Source organism: Diceros bicornis, chromosome 7 (assembly GCF_020826845.1).
Source record: "Diceros bicornis minor isolate mBicDic1 chromosome 7, mDicBic1.mat.cur, whole genome shotgun sequence".
Taxonomy (NCBI): Eukaryota; Metazoa; Chordata; class Mammalia; order Perissodactyla; family Rhinocerotidae; genus Diceros; species Diceros bicornis.
Window position 1 is genome coordinate 64,774,450 of NC_080746.1, and position 15,924 is coordinate 64,790,373.

At 38.9% G+C, this 15,924-nt stretch overlaps 1 protein-coding gene across 1 annotated transcript; it reads right to left on the reverse strand.

Annotated features, from left to right (window-relative positions):
• Window positions 1-513: 513 nt before the first annotated feature.
• LOC131409130 (interferon-induced very large GTPase 1-like) lies at window positions 514-7,818 on the reverse strand. Its single transcript, XM_058546293.1, is given in 2 exon segments — window positions 514-5,965; window positions 5,967-7,818. Coding segments are annotated over 2 exon segments (7,287 nt in total). The 5' UTR covers window positions 7,802-7,818.
• Between the last annotated feature and the right edge of the window lie 8,106 nt (window positions 7,819-15,924).

Below are 15,924 nucleotides of genomic sequence, written 5' to 3' on the forward strand. Positions count from 1 at the left end.
AGGGTTAGTAACTTTTCCTTACAATTTCAGAGAGTGAAAAAATACACTTAAAAAAAGAAAGGCAATTTGTAGCTTCCATCCAAGAACTGAATATGGGTTGAAATATCCATATAGTTATTCTATAGAACTTTGTAGCAGTCTGCAAGGGTTTTCATTTTCCTCTACAAAAATGACTTTCTCTGAGACTTTATACAGCATTATGTATTTTAAAATAAAAAACAACCTTCTGAATAATAGTTTAAAATACGAAGTCATTATTTTAAGTGGATTCTATTTGATTTTATTGTATGTTCATATATTTTAGTAATTTGTTTTTAAACCAGAAGGAATAGAGGCAAGAAAAATGAAGTCCTTTCACAGGAAATCTTCGTCCTGAAATGTTAATTGCTTTATTTTTAGATGTGTCATTTGAAAAATGGAAATAATGAGGATTCTCATTGTGAGGAGCAGGTATTTTAGAATTGTCCAGGTGCTATGATTTTTTGTTCAGATACTGGGGCTCTTTTGTGGTCATTACATATTGCTTTTCAAATAATCAAGCACGTTCTGTTTTGTGATTTTGGTCCATGCATCGGGGATTTCACCTTTATCTGTAAATTTTCTCTGATATTTTTCTTCTAGCTCTGATCTGAAGTGACAGACAAACCATTTCCAGTATGGCTGGGTAGATGAGTTTGGGCTGATGCTCCATGTGGCATACTGCCCTCCTGCCCGTCGATAGTTCTTATATGGGAATCTCTGGTCACCTCCCAAATCAAGAAGACAATCACTTGCTACTAGACTCGTACAGCTCTCAATGGAAAAGTGGTCTGTGTTATACCATCCTCCTCCATTGACAGCCCGAGGACGGTGGAAGGGAACACTGTGGTCTCCGTCATGTTTAGGGAATGTGTTTGTACAAATAGCTTTACAAAAGGGACACTGTTTCCAGCAGCCACAGAGATGTTCAGAGAGCATTTTCTCGATTTCAGAAGGCATTTTTTTTACAGACATGCTCAAATAGTTCTGTTCTGCTCTCTTCATTGCAGGATCCAAAGCTTCACTCATGGCTTCTTTGAGAAACTCAATATCTTTAATCTCCTGGTGTTCACTGCTCATCAAGTCTTTTCGTGGAAAGATCAAGTTACTCCCCAGGTGATCACAGAACAAATCCAACCACTTAGACACGGTGCTGCTTTTATCTTTAGCTATTGCTGTGGATTCATGAATAGCTGAGAGGATGGTATTCTTGATGTCTCCTAAACTTATTTTTAAAAAAGTCTTCATTTTTTCACTTCTTTTGTCTGAACAATATCTTTCAATATGGTTTTGAATGTAACTACTAAAAAATGATTCTGGATTATGAATGTACTGCCAGTAATTATCAAAATTTTCTTCTTCTATGAGAGAGATGAGAATATGTTTCTCCAGGTTAGTCCTGTTTCCATTGAATGTGGGGCAGGTAGCTCGTATGTCCCCAGCAATCTTAGATGCCATTTTTTCCCGTATGGTGGTGGAAACAGCAGGAGAAAGTTTTTGCCACAGAAAATCAACAAATGTTTTGATTGAGGTTGCTCCTTGACAAGAGGTCTTAAAACTCATGAAGAAATCATCTTTTTTGCTTTCCAGATAGTTTACAGGATCATTTGCTCTCTTGAATGCCATGTGCATCTCCTTAAATTTTTCTGATGCTCTTTGGAATAAACACAAAGATAAGTCAATTTTATATTTACTTGTAAATGTGTATCTTTACCCAGTGGGTGCAGATTTCACCTCCTCGTCTATTATTCTCAGAATTTCATGGAAATAACTGGGGTTGTAATCACGCCATTGCCTCCTAATGTTATTAATTTTTCCATCAAATTTTGACATAATGCGGTCAGTAGTCATATTTATGGACACTTTCTCACAGATTTCTAAATCCCTTTTAAATAAGTGAAATGTCTTAGTAATTTTTACATGTTTGTCATAGTTGATTTGAAACTTGTCTCCAGAATATTCCTTCAGTATATCCGCCATGTTTTTCTCCTGTTTGAAATAATTCAAAAGGATATCTTCAGAATCCACATCAATGTTAGGCTCTGTGATTGGAGGGAGAGTTGAGGACACGGCACTGACCCATGTTTTCCAAAGTTGATCGAATTTCTCATGTAGCTCTTCCTCACTCAGTTCTTTGCCCTTCACAGTTAAAGCTAACTTTCGGCTTTTTTCCAATAATTCCTTTTCATAAGCTGACTTTTGGTTATCCAGTTTTTCATGACTTTTCTTAAAACTAATAAGTTCATTGGCTTTTCTTTGGCTGTCTGAAATAAGTGCCTCTTTAAGGATTATCAGCTGATTTTCAAAATTTGCTTTCCACTGAACGAGTATTTCACTATCTGGATCTTCATTAAAATATTTCTCCAATTCTTGCTTGATGGCTTCATATTTTTCTGTAACTGGAGGCTCAAAAGTACTTCTTATGAATGTCTGGATTTTTCCATTCTGAATCTGATTGATCAGCTTGTTCTGCAAGCCCAGCACATGACTCCTCAGCTCCCAGGTCCATGTGTTATACATTGTTTCCAGTTTGCTCATGGCCATGACCTCTCGAGTGTTCCTGAAACTGAAAATAAAGTTCTCATTCAACAGGGCTCTCCACAAGTCTTGAACTCTGAATTTTACATCTGATATCTTCATGATCCTCCCCCTAGATTCTTCTTTGGCAATCTCAAGAATTCTACTTTTCAGTTCCTGGACGTTGTGGCTGTAGCGAGGATTGGGAGGGGCCATTGGAGGATTGCCATCCCAGAGGTGAGCAAAGTAGTAGACGTGAGTATTGGCATCAAACTTGATGACATCACTAAAGTGGGTTACATCTGAGCACTGTTCTTGTTCAGCTGCTGTTGCTGTCATTTCATCTAGTTTTTGCTCTAACCGCCTTTGTCCTTCCATAGTTTGGTCTTTAGCTGTAACTTCCCCCACATTCTGATGGATAAAGAGGCAACTTGGGGAGATTTTTACTTGTTTCATCCACAGAAAGGCTTGAACAGCTATTTGTAGAATATCTTGCATTTCTGATGGATTTTCCCCAAAAATATTGATCAGAGTCAAGTTTCCAAGTCCAATGACAAAAGATGCCAACTCATTGTCATGATTCTGGGATTTGTTGCTGAGTTCTGGGGCCCGAAGTCCTTCTGTGTCCACAATAAGCATAAAGTCAAAGCCAAGTTCCTCTGCGAATGTCTCTTCCACCTTCAGGAGCTGCATGTAGGCCCCCCAGGTGCACCTCCCAGCACTGACGGTGAACTGCAGCCCAAAAAGGGCATTCAGCAGGGTGGACTTCCCTGAGCTCTGCAGGCCAAGGACAGAGAGAACAAACAGCTGTTTCTCTCCGAGTTTCTCAGCGACCTTGTCAAAAACAGCGGCCACCCACTTTAGAGGCACATAGGAAGCATCCCCATCCATGAGCTCAATGGGAACACCAGATATCATCAGCTCTGCAGCAATCTCAGGAAGGGAGAGAAAAAGGATATCTTTGGTGGAGGAAGCTTCTTCTATAGCTTCATAGATCTGGCCAACTTCTCTGTGAAGTGGCTCAATTTCCAAGGTACACTTACTAATTTCTGCATAGGTAGCTTCTATCTCCTTTTGCCAGTCTCTCAGATTTTTGCTCCTGGGTGCCTTTTGCTTTTCTGTTTGTACCTGTTTGTAATAAGACTTTTTCATTTCATTCAGTGTTTCCAAGTGTCCTGCAGTCAGGTTGTCCAAAAACACACTCAGCCATTGCAAGAAGTAGAGTTTGGTGTGAGTTTCGGAATATTGTCTGAGAATTTCGAGGACAGGTTGCATTAAGTCATTGAGAGGAAAACCTCTGGTCAGCTGTTGATGCCGTATTCTTTGTTTATCTGTTTCAGTATCATTCTTGTGTTGTTCAATGCTCCTATTCCCCTTTTCTCTCAGATGGTAGAGTTCTTTGTCCTTTTTACACCAAAGGTGCCACAGTTCTCCCTGAAGAGGTAGTAAGTTTTCCTTCATTTGAGATATCTTCATTTCTCTCAGTCGGTGCATTAGAATCTCTGCCTTTTCTTTGGCTTTCCTGCAATCTCTCTGGTCTTCATCAATAAGGAATCTTTGCTTGTAAGCAATCCGGGCGCAGTTCTCTAAGCTGAGAGCGGTGCCAGAGAGCTCTAGCAAATGTCTGATTGTTCTTGTGAGCTCCTCTGTTAATTCTGCCTCATTTCTATTCCTGATCCCAATTCTCACTCTTTGGCCAGAATTACTGGCCATGGTTTTTTCTTTGTCATCAAGCAAACAGATCAAATGTTTTGATGACTGACACAGGTGATGGACAACTTGTCGGTTTTCTTTACTGTCATTGGAAGCTGACATGAGGACCACAATGACAGAAGAGATCTCCTGCAGGAAGGTGAGTTGCTTCTCATGTTCCTTTGCATCTCCATGAAGATTGGTGAAGGCCAAGCAGTTGTCAAATCTGTCCTCATCCTCCCCCTCAGGACAGAACCAGCAGACCTCCACCACACCCTCCATCAAGAGACAGTCTTTGCTGCTCTCTCTGCAATGTCGGTGAAAAAAGACATCATGTTTACGTTTACTGAGAAGATGGCTCATGATTTGAGATTTGGAAGCAGAGAAACCATTTCCAACTCTAATAAAGGACACAAAGGGGGTAGAGATACAACACATCTGCTGATTGTTGTAATTGTTCTTCTCTTTTGGTGATTTCCTTGTCTGCCTCCAGCTTCTTCTAATTTGACTGAGAGACCAGAGAGAGAATTCAATTTGAGAATTGCAGGGATTCAGTATGAGAAGGGGGAGGGCAAACTGACAGATGGAAAGTTTGGTCAAAATATATTGTCTGGCAAAATCATCTGCACAGTGAAGAATTGCCATCTGAATGTCCATGGGGTGAATACGGGGCCTGGATTTCATGGCTGAAGGATTAGTGGGACTATCACTGTCTTCAAAAAAGTCTTCATATGGATCAAAAGTCTCGTCTTCCTGATTTGAGGCTCTTGGATAGTCTTGATTCTCTTTGTTTCCATCATCTTTAAAGACCAGGTATCTCAGCCTATAATCCAGCATCAGTAGCTTCTGCAGGAAATAGAAAGGAAGCTCACATTCAGAGCTGGGCTGGGTGTTGTACACAGAAGTCTTGTAGATCAGATGGAAGTCAGCTTTGCTCATCCTTTTTGGGTAGTAATGTTCTAGGCCTAGACGCTGGAGTAATTCTAGGAAGGCTCCATTTTCTGTGACCTCTGATTTGTTATTTTCATTATCATGTGGTTCATGGGGCTGTTTTGTTTCATGGAGGAGACTTGGCAATTGTTTTATCACCTCATCCATTTGGATTGAAGAGACAAAGCCTTCATAATTCCCATCAATGAGCAACCTCAAGTTTTCCTCTAGGTTTTCCCAACCATGATCTACTTCAGATTTGGTGAGGACATGTACAACTTCTTTAGACAAAGATTGTCCCATGTGTTGTCTTATTAATGCCAAGCGTTGTGTTTTGTGCTCTGGAGAAACAGCTGTGTCTCCAACGGTAGCTGTCAGACCTGTGAGCACCAGGAATGCTTGAGCCCTGTAGCTGCAAATATTTTTAAGCTCCTGGTATTTATCTTGGGCAGTTTGCATTTCAATCAGTAAGAAATCTAACTCATCACAGCCCAGGAGATACTGAAAAGTATTGTTTAGAACATGATATCCTGCCCCAGCAGCAATGGAAAGTAGCAAGAGCTGTGTGTCTGGCTGCTCTGTTACTTGGAGGTAATTCAAGAAGCAGCCAAGAGATAAGCTGACCTCATAAGTGGCCTTCCTTTGAGCTTCCTTCACTATTTCTGAGGACTTGTATTTGGCCTTCACTGCCATGAGGTCATTCTGGGTTTCTTCTAAGATTTTAGTTAATTCAGAAAATTGGGAGATGTTGATGTGCTCCTGGTCAGATGCTGATTGGAAGGTCCACTGTATGATGGAATGAGCCTGAGTTTGTCACGCTGTAGATGTGAGGATCCAGAAGGCTGCGCAACTGACATTTGATAAAAGTAGTTTCATAAATGGAAGACTTTTTGCAGAAGTTGACAATGTTTACCGGAAAATTCTGCAGACCCCAATCTGTGAGGCATATGTTAATCCAAGTGTCATGACTTTTTATTTTTTGACTCAACATTTGCATGAAATTTATCAGTTTTTTAAGCTGCTCTTCAGGATCAGATACCTCCCAGGATTTCACATCCTCTAGGAAAACCCTAGCCTCGTTCTCAATCCTCTGTAAGTCTTCTCCATCCTGGATGTGGGCTCTGAGGCCAGTCAGAGCAGTGTAGCTTTCTTTCAGGCAGTTAGCTACCTGAAGAGGATCCTTAAAGTCATTTCTGTGGCTGGAGAGAATGATATCCCAAACGGGCACCAGTTGAAGTCCCCGGTCAATGACACACCAGGTTTGATTACAGGCAACTAGGCCAGCTTTCCACTGCAAAAAGCCATTTGCTTCTGGTGGGCCACCTGTCTGGGCCACAGATAATTGGACTTTGGTTGGGAGATTTTTGAAAGTTGTGCTCTGAGAAGCTGCTTCTGAATGAGAGCCTAATATGTCCACATCTGCAGCAAATTTCACTCCAAAGCCACTGTAGGTGCCCTTTATGTAAATATCCAGGGCCTCTGCTGACTGCTGCTTCACTTCTGCCATCTGCTCATTTTGGAAACCCTGTGAAATGGCTTTCCACCAGTAGATTCCTCCCAGGTGCAGAGGGCCCTGGTTAGCATGAGAGCCAAACCAGTGGAAGAAGGCTTCAGTCTTGCACCTCAGCAAGGAGAGTCTGTCTGGACCTGCAGGCTGACCCAGAAGGTCTTCAATGCATTTCAGTTCCTGGAGAGCAGACTTGGAGATCTGGAGTTGATCAATGGGAAAGTGGCAGGAGGCCAGTGGGACATAGCTGAACTTGACTGAGCAGAAATAAGAGGTCTCAGAATGTGATTGTTGAGTTTCCATGGATGTTGAATGTTCACTGTGGTCCATACCAGCTTCCAGGCTAAATCCCCAACCTCTGCTCTTGGCTGAGGTAGTTACACTGGAGCCCAGCTTCTCTATAGTCTGAGTGAACATAGATTCTGCTTGAGAAGATGTAAAGTCCTTTGTTTCCATTTGTGTGCCCTGCTGAGGGCCAAAGAGTGAGAACTCCTTGGGGACACTGAGTAGCTCCTCTCTCTTCTCTATTAGGTCCCTTCGATATCTGGTTTTATAAATTCCCTGCAGGGCCAGCCCTCCAGATGCCCATCTCACCAGATCTCTATCTGGGAGGTATTGCCTATAAGACAGTGTCCCCTCCATGAGGTTGAGTTGTCTCTGTATATTTTCCACGACTTCCCTTAGGGACTCTTTGGGGGGTGACCAGTACACTTTTGGGATCTCCATTGCCTGCCTCAGCTCTGCCTCTTTTTTCCTCACTGCCTTTTTATGCTCCTGCGTCTCTTCAGACAGCAAGTCTCTTAGCTCCTGCAGTGCCTCCTCTGCTTGGTTAAGCTTTTTCTGTATCATTTCCACCTGAGACTCCTGTAACTCTGAAAGACTATTTGATTGTGACAGATTAAGCAGCTTCTCCAGGGCCCTTTTCTCCCAGGGATGTCGAGCCTGGGATTTCAGCTTCTGGAGGTCTTTTTCTTCTAGGAGTTGTAAAGCCTGGGTACAGGTCACACCCAGTTCTTCCTGCAGCTTGGGCAACCAGTACTCAACTTCCAGTCCTATTTCTCTCAGCATCTCTTGTAGATCTTGCCTCCTATTTCCTGTGAGGAAGGGCTCATCAGGGGTGAACTCTGCTGTGCTCATGGCTGTGGGAAGAAAAGACGCATAGTTATCCTGTGTCATGACCTTAGGGAGTGTCAGTCCCATGGACAAAAAGGTGAGTGTACTAAAGAGGCAAGTCGTCAAGACTTTCTCATCCCCTCCTTTCATTGTTCCAACAAATATATTTTATTAACACTGTTTTTAAATTTTTTGTGTGCAAGACATCTTTGCGGGTGTTCTCAGAATGGATTACCTTTTTAGTTGGCAGGGTGAGTTGCAACTTAGTAGCCTGGCTTTTTGGCACTTCCTATTACACAGAATCAGTTGCATGGAGAGCATTAAGCTGAGGGTCGGAGTTTGAAAGTATGCATGAGTTTGATCCCTTGATGTATGTTTAAAAAATAAGAGGGTACCACCAATTATCTTTCTGTAAAACTTGTGTTGAATGATTTCCTTTCTGTCTCTCTGTCACTTTTCCTTAGGCCATTTCATGATATTTATCTATTCTCCTGTCCTTTAAAATGCTCTTCTAGGGGCTGGCCCCGTGGCGTAGCAGTTAAGTGCATGCGCTCCACTGCTGGCGGCCCGGGTTTGGATCCTGGGCGCGCACTGACGTACCGCTTGTCAGGCCACGTTGTGGCGGCGTCCCATATAAAGTGGAGGAAGATGGGCACGGATATTAGCTCAGGGCTGATCTTCCTCACACACACACACAAAATGCCCTTCTAGGTGTCAGCATCTTGGTGACATAAGATATTCCTCCTTATTGTCCCCCTTTTCAAACAACTAATTAGACATCTGTCCATGAACAAAAGTGCCTCTGTGGGAGTTGTGCTGTCTAGTACAGCGATGTGGGAAGAGTCTGATCCACCTGTGCATCTGATAATAGGCAGAAGAACTCAGTACAAGCTGTGGAAGCTGTGTAGGCAATGCACCTGCCCCAATCCCGCCTGCCATGGTCAGAAAAAAATACCTGTAATGTTCTGACTTTGGAAGATATCCACAGATGGGAGGGAATTTCCAAAAGTCCAGCCTTCCCGATGGGAGATTCGAGCACAAGTTTGGTGACATTGCACAGGGCTAAACTATCTCATGGCTGTGACTTCTCCAGTGGGGAAAAAGGAGAGTGGTGAGTGAATGTCTGGCCACCTCTGTTGTTTGGGACATGGCTAGAAAAACCCATTTCTTTCCAGCAGCACCCAGAGTACTGAGGCAGGACCTCCATGACTGGGAGAAGCGAAGAGATGGGGAAAGAGGCAGATAAGAATATCAAAGGGCATTAAAGGGACACAGTTCCTGCTGATTGTACTCAGGACTTCAGCAGGAGGTCTTCCCATGAGCCTCTGCGAGAACCTATCCCAGGGACATCCCCACATGTCTGTGGGCACCCCAAATGCCCTGACTGCTAAACTTACATCTCCCCTCACTCTGTAGCTGGCTCCTTTTGTGCACTGCTGATTTCAGTTGTGAGAGCCCATCTGGTAAGTGCAGTGCTTACCAGACCAGGATCTTTGAGCAAGAGAGAAACCACACACTTGAGGTATAGTGCCACCTTGCCATGAGAGAGCAAGAAGAGTGGGGCAGGTGTACCCATACAAGGGAAGAGAAACCTCCAGCACTAACAAACAGAATACCCCATGTAAGGCCACTAGTGAAGATTTAAGGAGGTGTCTGCTACTTCAAATGTGAAAGCAGCAATGCAAAACCACAAGGGCATGAAAAATCAGGGAAACATGTCATCACCAAAAGATAGTGATAATTATCCAATAACCTAGCTCAAAGGCATGGAATTCTGTGATGTGACTGATAAAGAATTCAAAATAGCTGAAGAAACTCAATGACCTACAAGAAAACTCAGTAAGAGAATTCAGTGAAATGAGGGAAAAAATACATGAACAAAATGAGATATTTACCAAAGAGATAGAAATCAAAAAAGAAACAGAAATTATGGAGCTGAAGAATTTAATGAATGAAATGGAAAATGCAATAGAGAGCATCTGAATCTGAGTAGGGAAAATAGAAGACAGAATAAGTGAGTTACAGGACAAGAATTTTGAAATAACCCAATTTGAAGAGAATAAAGAAAAAAGATTGAAAAAGTTCCAAGAAAGCCTACATCATCTATGAGATGAAAAGAACAAAAATTAGAATCATCAGCTTTCCAGAAGAGGAGGAGGAGAAAGATACAAAAAGTTTATTTAAGGAAATAATAGCTGAGAATTTCCCAAACCTGAGGAGATACTTGGATATCCAAGTTCGCAAAGCTAAAAGATCACCCTACTATCTCAATGTAAAAAGAGTTTCTACAAGACACATTATAATGAAACTGTCAAAAATCAAAGATACAGAGAGAATCCTAAAAGCAGCCAGGGAAGAAAAGATTGTAACCTATAAAGGAACCTCCATTATGCTATCAGTGCATTTCTCAGCAGAGACCCTACTGTATGGGTGAGAGTGGAATGACATGTTCAAAGTGTTGAAAGAAAAACATTGCCAGCCAAGAATATTCCTTCTGGCAAAGTTATCCTTTAGATAGTAAGGAGAAATAAAGACTTTCCCAGACAAACAGAAGCTGAGGGAGTTCATCACCACTAAATGTGCTTTGCAAGAAATGCTAAAAGGAGTTCTTCAAGCTGAAGTGAAAAGATGTGATGTGAAAACATATGAAAGTATACAACACACTGGTAAAAGTAAGTATTAAAAAAACTCTAATTCTGTAGTAGAATGGTGTGTTAACCATTTAACTATAGTATAAAGGTTGCAAGAAAAGGGTATTAAAAATAACTATAGCTACTATCACAATGAATGCACAATATAAAAAGAAGTAAATTATGACATTAAAAATATAAGGATGGGACAGTAAAATGGTGGAGCTCTTGTAGGTGATGAAACTTAAGTTTCTATCAACTTAAAATGGATTGTTTTATCTGTGAGATATTTTATGTATGTCTCATGATAGCTACAGAGCAGAAACCTAGAATAGATTCACAAAAGATAAAGAAAGGGGAAATAGTGTATACCACCACTGAAAATCACCAATTTACAAAGGTAGGTAGAAAAAAAAATAAAAATAAACAATAGAAATACAAAAGAAATGGAAAGCAATTAAGAAAATTGCATTAGGAATTCTGTACACATTAATAATTAATCTAAATATAAATGGATTGAATTCACCAATCAAAAGACAGGGTGGTTAGATTGATTAAAAAAAAGAGTCAACTATGTGATGCCTTCACATCAGTTTTAAGGAGACACATAGGCTCAAATTGAGGGGATGGAAAAGATATTCCATGCAAGTGGAAACCAAAAGAAAGTGGGGTGAGCTACACTTATATCAGACAAAATAAGCTTTAAGCCAAAAATGGTAATAAAAGACAAAGAAGATCAATATATAATAATACAATAATAGTGGGACTGCAATATTCCACTTTCAGCAATGGATAGATCATCCGGACAGAAAATCAATAAGGAAGCATTGGATTTGAAACAGACATTAGACCAAATAGTCCAAACAGACATTTATAGAACATTCTATGCAATAGCAGCAGAATACACATTCCTCTCAAATGCATATGCAATATTCTCCAAGATAGATCATGTGATAGAACACAAAACAAATCTAAGCAAAATTTAAGATTGAAATTATACCAAATATCTTTTCTGACCACAGGGTATGAAACTAGAAATCAACAACAAGAGTAAAGCTGGAAAATCTACAAATGTGTGGAAATTAAGCAACATACTCCTGAACAACCAATAGGTCAAAGAAAAATCAAAAGGGAAAACAAAAAATAACTTAAAACAAATGAAGTGGAAACACAACATACCAAAACCTATGCTTCAAAAGCAGTTCTGAGAGAGAAGTTTATAGTGAGAAATACATATATGATGAAATTAGAAAAATTTCAAATAGACAAACTAACTTTACACCTTAAGGAACTACAAAAAAGAAGAACAAACTAAGCCCAAAGTTAGCAGAAGGAAGGAAATAACAAAAATCAGATTGGAAATAAATGAAATAGACATCAGAAAAACAAAAGAGAAAAATCAATGAAATGAATAGCTACTTTTCCAAAAAGATACACAGCTTTGACAAATCTTTAGCATGTCTAAGAAAAAAACCACAGAAGACTCACATAAATAAATCGGAAATGAAAGAGGAGACATTAAAGCTAGTACCACAGAATTACAAAGAATCATGAGAGACTACTATAAACAATTATATGCCAATAAACGGATAACCTAGAAGAAATGGATATATTCTTAGAAACACACAACCTTCCAAGATTGAATCAGAGAGAAATAGAAAATCTGAACAGACCAATAACAAGTAAGGATACTGAATTGGTAATCAGAAATCTCTCAACACAGCAAACCCAAAGACCAGATGACTTCACAGGTAAATTCTACCAAATATTAAAGAAGAATTAACAATAACCTTTTCAAATTCTTGCAAAAGTTTGAAAACGAGGGAATGCTCTCAAACTCATTTTATGAGAACAGCACTACCCTGATACCAAAGCCAGATAAGCGCTACAAGAAAACTATAGAATAACATCCCTGGTGAATATAGATGGAAACGTTCTCAACAAAATATTAGCAAACTGAATTCAAGAATACATTAAAAGGATTACACAATGTGACCAAGTGAGATTTACCTCTGGGATGCAAGGATGGTTCAACATATAGAAATCAGTAAATGTAATATATCACCTTAATGGAATGAAAGATAAAAATCACATAATTGTTGCAATAGATGCAGGAAGAGCATTTGACAAAATACAACATCCTTTCATGATAAAAATCCTAAACAAATTGGGTATAGAAGTAACATACCTCAACATAGTAAAAGTCATATATGACAAACCCATAGCCAACATTATACTCAAGTGTGAAAAACTGAAAGCCTTTCCTCTAAGATCAGGAACAAGACAAGGGTGCCCATGCTCACCACTCTTATACAACATAGTACTGGAAGTCTGAGCTAGTGCAATTAGACAAGACAAAGAAATAAAAGACATCCAAATTGGAAAGGAAGAAGTAAAACTGTCGTTATTGCAGATGATAGACTAACCAAAAAACTATTGGAACTAATCAATAAATTTAGTAAATTTGCAGGATATAAAATCAGCATACAGAAATCAATTGAATTGCTATACATTAACAATGAAACATCAGAAAGATAAATAAAACTATTCCATTCACAGTAGCATCAAAAACAGTAAAATACTTAGGAATAAATTTAACCAAGAAAGTGAAAGATGTTTACCATAAAAACTACTAGACTTTGATGAAAGAAATTGAAGAAGACACAAACAAATGGAAAGGTATCCCATGTTCAGGGACCAGAAGAATTGTTAAAATGTCTATACCATCCAGAGCTATCTATAGGCTAAACATAATCCTTATCATAATTCCAATGGCATTTTTCATAGAAATAGAGAAAAACAATCCTAAAATTTGTATGAACCACAAAAGACCCCAAATAGACAAAGCAATCCTGAGAAAGGATAACAAAGCCAGGGGCATTACATTTTCTGAGTTAAAACAGTTCTACAAAGTTATAGTAATTAGAACAGTATGATACCTGCATAAAAATAGAAACATAGACCAATGAAACAGAAGAGACAGCCCAGAACTTAACCCCTGAATATACAGTCAACTAGCATTTGACCAAGGAGCCAAGAACACTCAACACACTCAATGTGGTAAGGATAGTCTCTTCAACAAATGGTGTTGGTAAAACTGAATAACTACATGCAGAAAAATGAAATTGGGCCCCTATCTTATACTACCTTCAAAAATTAACTCAAAATGGACTAAAGATGTAAATATAATACCTGATACTGTAAAAATTCTAGAAGTAAATATAGGGAAGAAGCGTCTTGACATTGTTCTTAGTAATGATGTTTTTTTTAACATGACACCAAAACACAAAAAAGTAAAGCAAAAATCTATAAGTGGGGCTACATCAAATTAAAATGCCTCTGCATAGCAAAAGAAATAATAAAAAAAATGAAAAGGTAACTTTCAGAATGGGAGAATATATTTGCAATATATATATTGGATAAGAGGTTAATATCCAAAATATATAAAAAACTCAGACACCTCAGTAACAAAAACCCCAAACAATCCAATTAAAAAATGGGCAGTGGAACTTAAATAGACACTTTCGAAAGAAGACATCCAAATGGCCAACAGGTACATGAAAAGATGTTCAACATCGCTAATCACCAGGGATATGAAAAATCAAAACCACAGTGAGATGTCACCTCATACCTGTTAGAATGGCTGTCATTAAGAAGAAAAGACACAACTAGTGCTGGTGAGGTGGAGAAAAATGAACCCTCTGCCCTATTGGTAGGTATGTAAATTTGTTCTGCTACTATGGAAAACAGTATGAAGGTTCCTCAAAAGATTAAAAATAGAACTACCATATGATCCAGCAATTGTCCTTCTCGGTATATATCCAAAGGAAGTGAAAACAGGATATCTAAGAGATATATACCATGTTTAAACATGGGATACATGAGATATATCCCATGGTTATTGCAGCATTATTCACAATAGGCAAGATATGGAAGCAGCTTAAGTGTTAGTCAATGGCTAAATGGGTAAAAAAGATGTTATATATATATGTAGACACACACACACACACAACAACAGAATATTATTCAGCCACGAGAAAGAAGAAAATCCTGCCATTTCTGACAACATGGATGGACCTGGAAGGTATTAAATAAGTAAGATAAGACAGACAGAGAAACAGAAATACTGTATGATATCCCTTGTGTGTAGAATTTAAAGCTGAACTTGTAAAAACAGTAGAAAGATGGCTACTAGGGCTGGCAGGTGGGGGAATTAGGGAGATGTTGTTTAAGGCTACAAACTTGCAATCAGTAGATAAATAAGTCCCGGACATCTAATGCTTAGCATGGTGATTATAAACAACACTATTGTATTGTAAATTTCAAAGTTGTTAAGAGACTAGATCTTAATTGTTCCCACCACAAAAAAGAAATGATAATTATGTGACATGATAGAGGTGTTACCACTCTATGGTGGTAATCATGTTGCAATATGTAAATGTGTTAAATCAACCTGCTGTACACCTTAGCCTTATACAGTGTTATATGTCAATTATATCTCAATAAAAATAAGTAAATAAATTGCACTTCTAACCTGCTGTAAGCTTGTCACTCACTTCTAACTCTTCATCTGCCCCTAGTTAATATCCTTTGTATTATGAATAACTGTGTATGTATTATGAACTCTGTATGTATTATGAACAACTGTCTATGTACTGATGTCATGCTAATCTGTTTATATAGACCCAAATGCTCTCTTGTATTCAATGTTTCACAAATGTTATGTTTTTTTCCCCCACTGCCTTCAGGATATATCCTTGGACAGCAGATGAGATGAGATTTCAACTTCATGAGATGATTCTCAACTTCACACATTGTTCAGGTTTCCCTTCTTCCTGTAATTCCTGTCCTACTGAATGGCAGTACTATTCTTTGAGGCCAGTGGATGTACTACTCATTATTCTTCTTCCTAACATGAATATAATTCACTATGTCTTTTCAATTTACTCATTTAAATGTCTCTTCAATCTCACTTCTTTTTCATCCCTCACCAGCTTTACCTTTGATTTTGCCTTCATTGTGTTTTTATTGGATTGCTATAATGGACATCTCATCTTACAGTCATTTTCATCGTGTGCTTTCCATCTTCCCCAATGTTACTAACATTTGAAATAGACTTTGATAGCAGACTCAGAAATTCAGGCCAACCTTTCCAACTGAAGATATCTAAAATAAGTAAATATAATTTTAAGGCAAATTCTTTAAAGCTTCAAGTAATTGACTAGAGAATGAAAAATATCTGATATAAGAGGTCAATAATGTGAAGTAATAATGACTGAAACATTTCTATTACCAATTAAAGACAAAATGTAAGGCCTTGCCAAACACCAAGCAGGACAAATAAAAGAAATTCACATTCAGACATGCCATCATGAAAATGCAGAAAAACAACAACAAAAAACCCAACAAAAACAAAGCATCCAGAGAAAACAAGAGTTTATCTTCAAAGAACTAACAATTAGAGAGACAGGTGACATTTCAACAGCATTGATGGAAGCCAGAAGAAAGTGGAGTGGA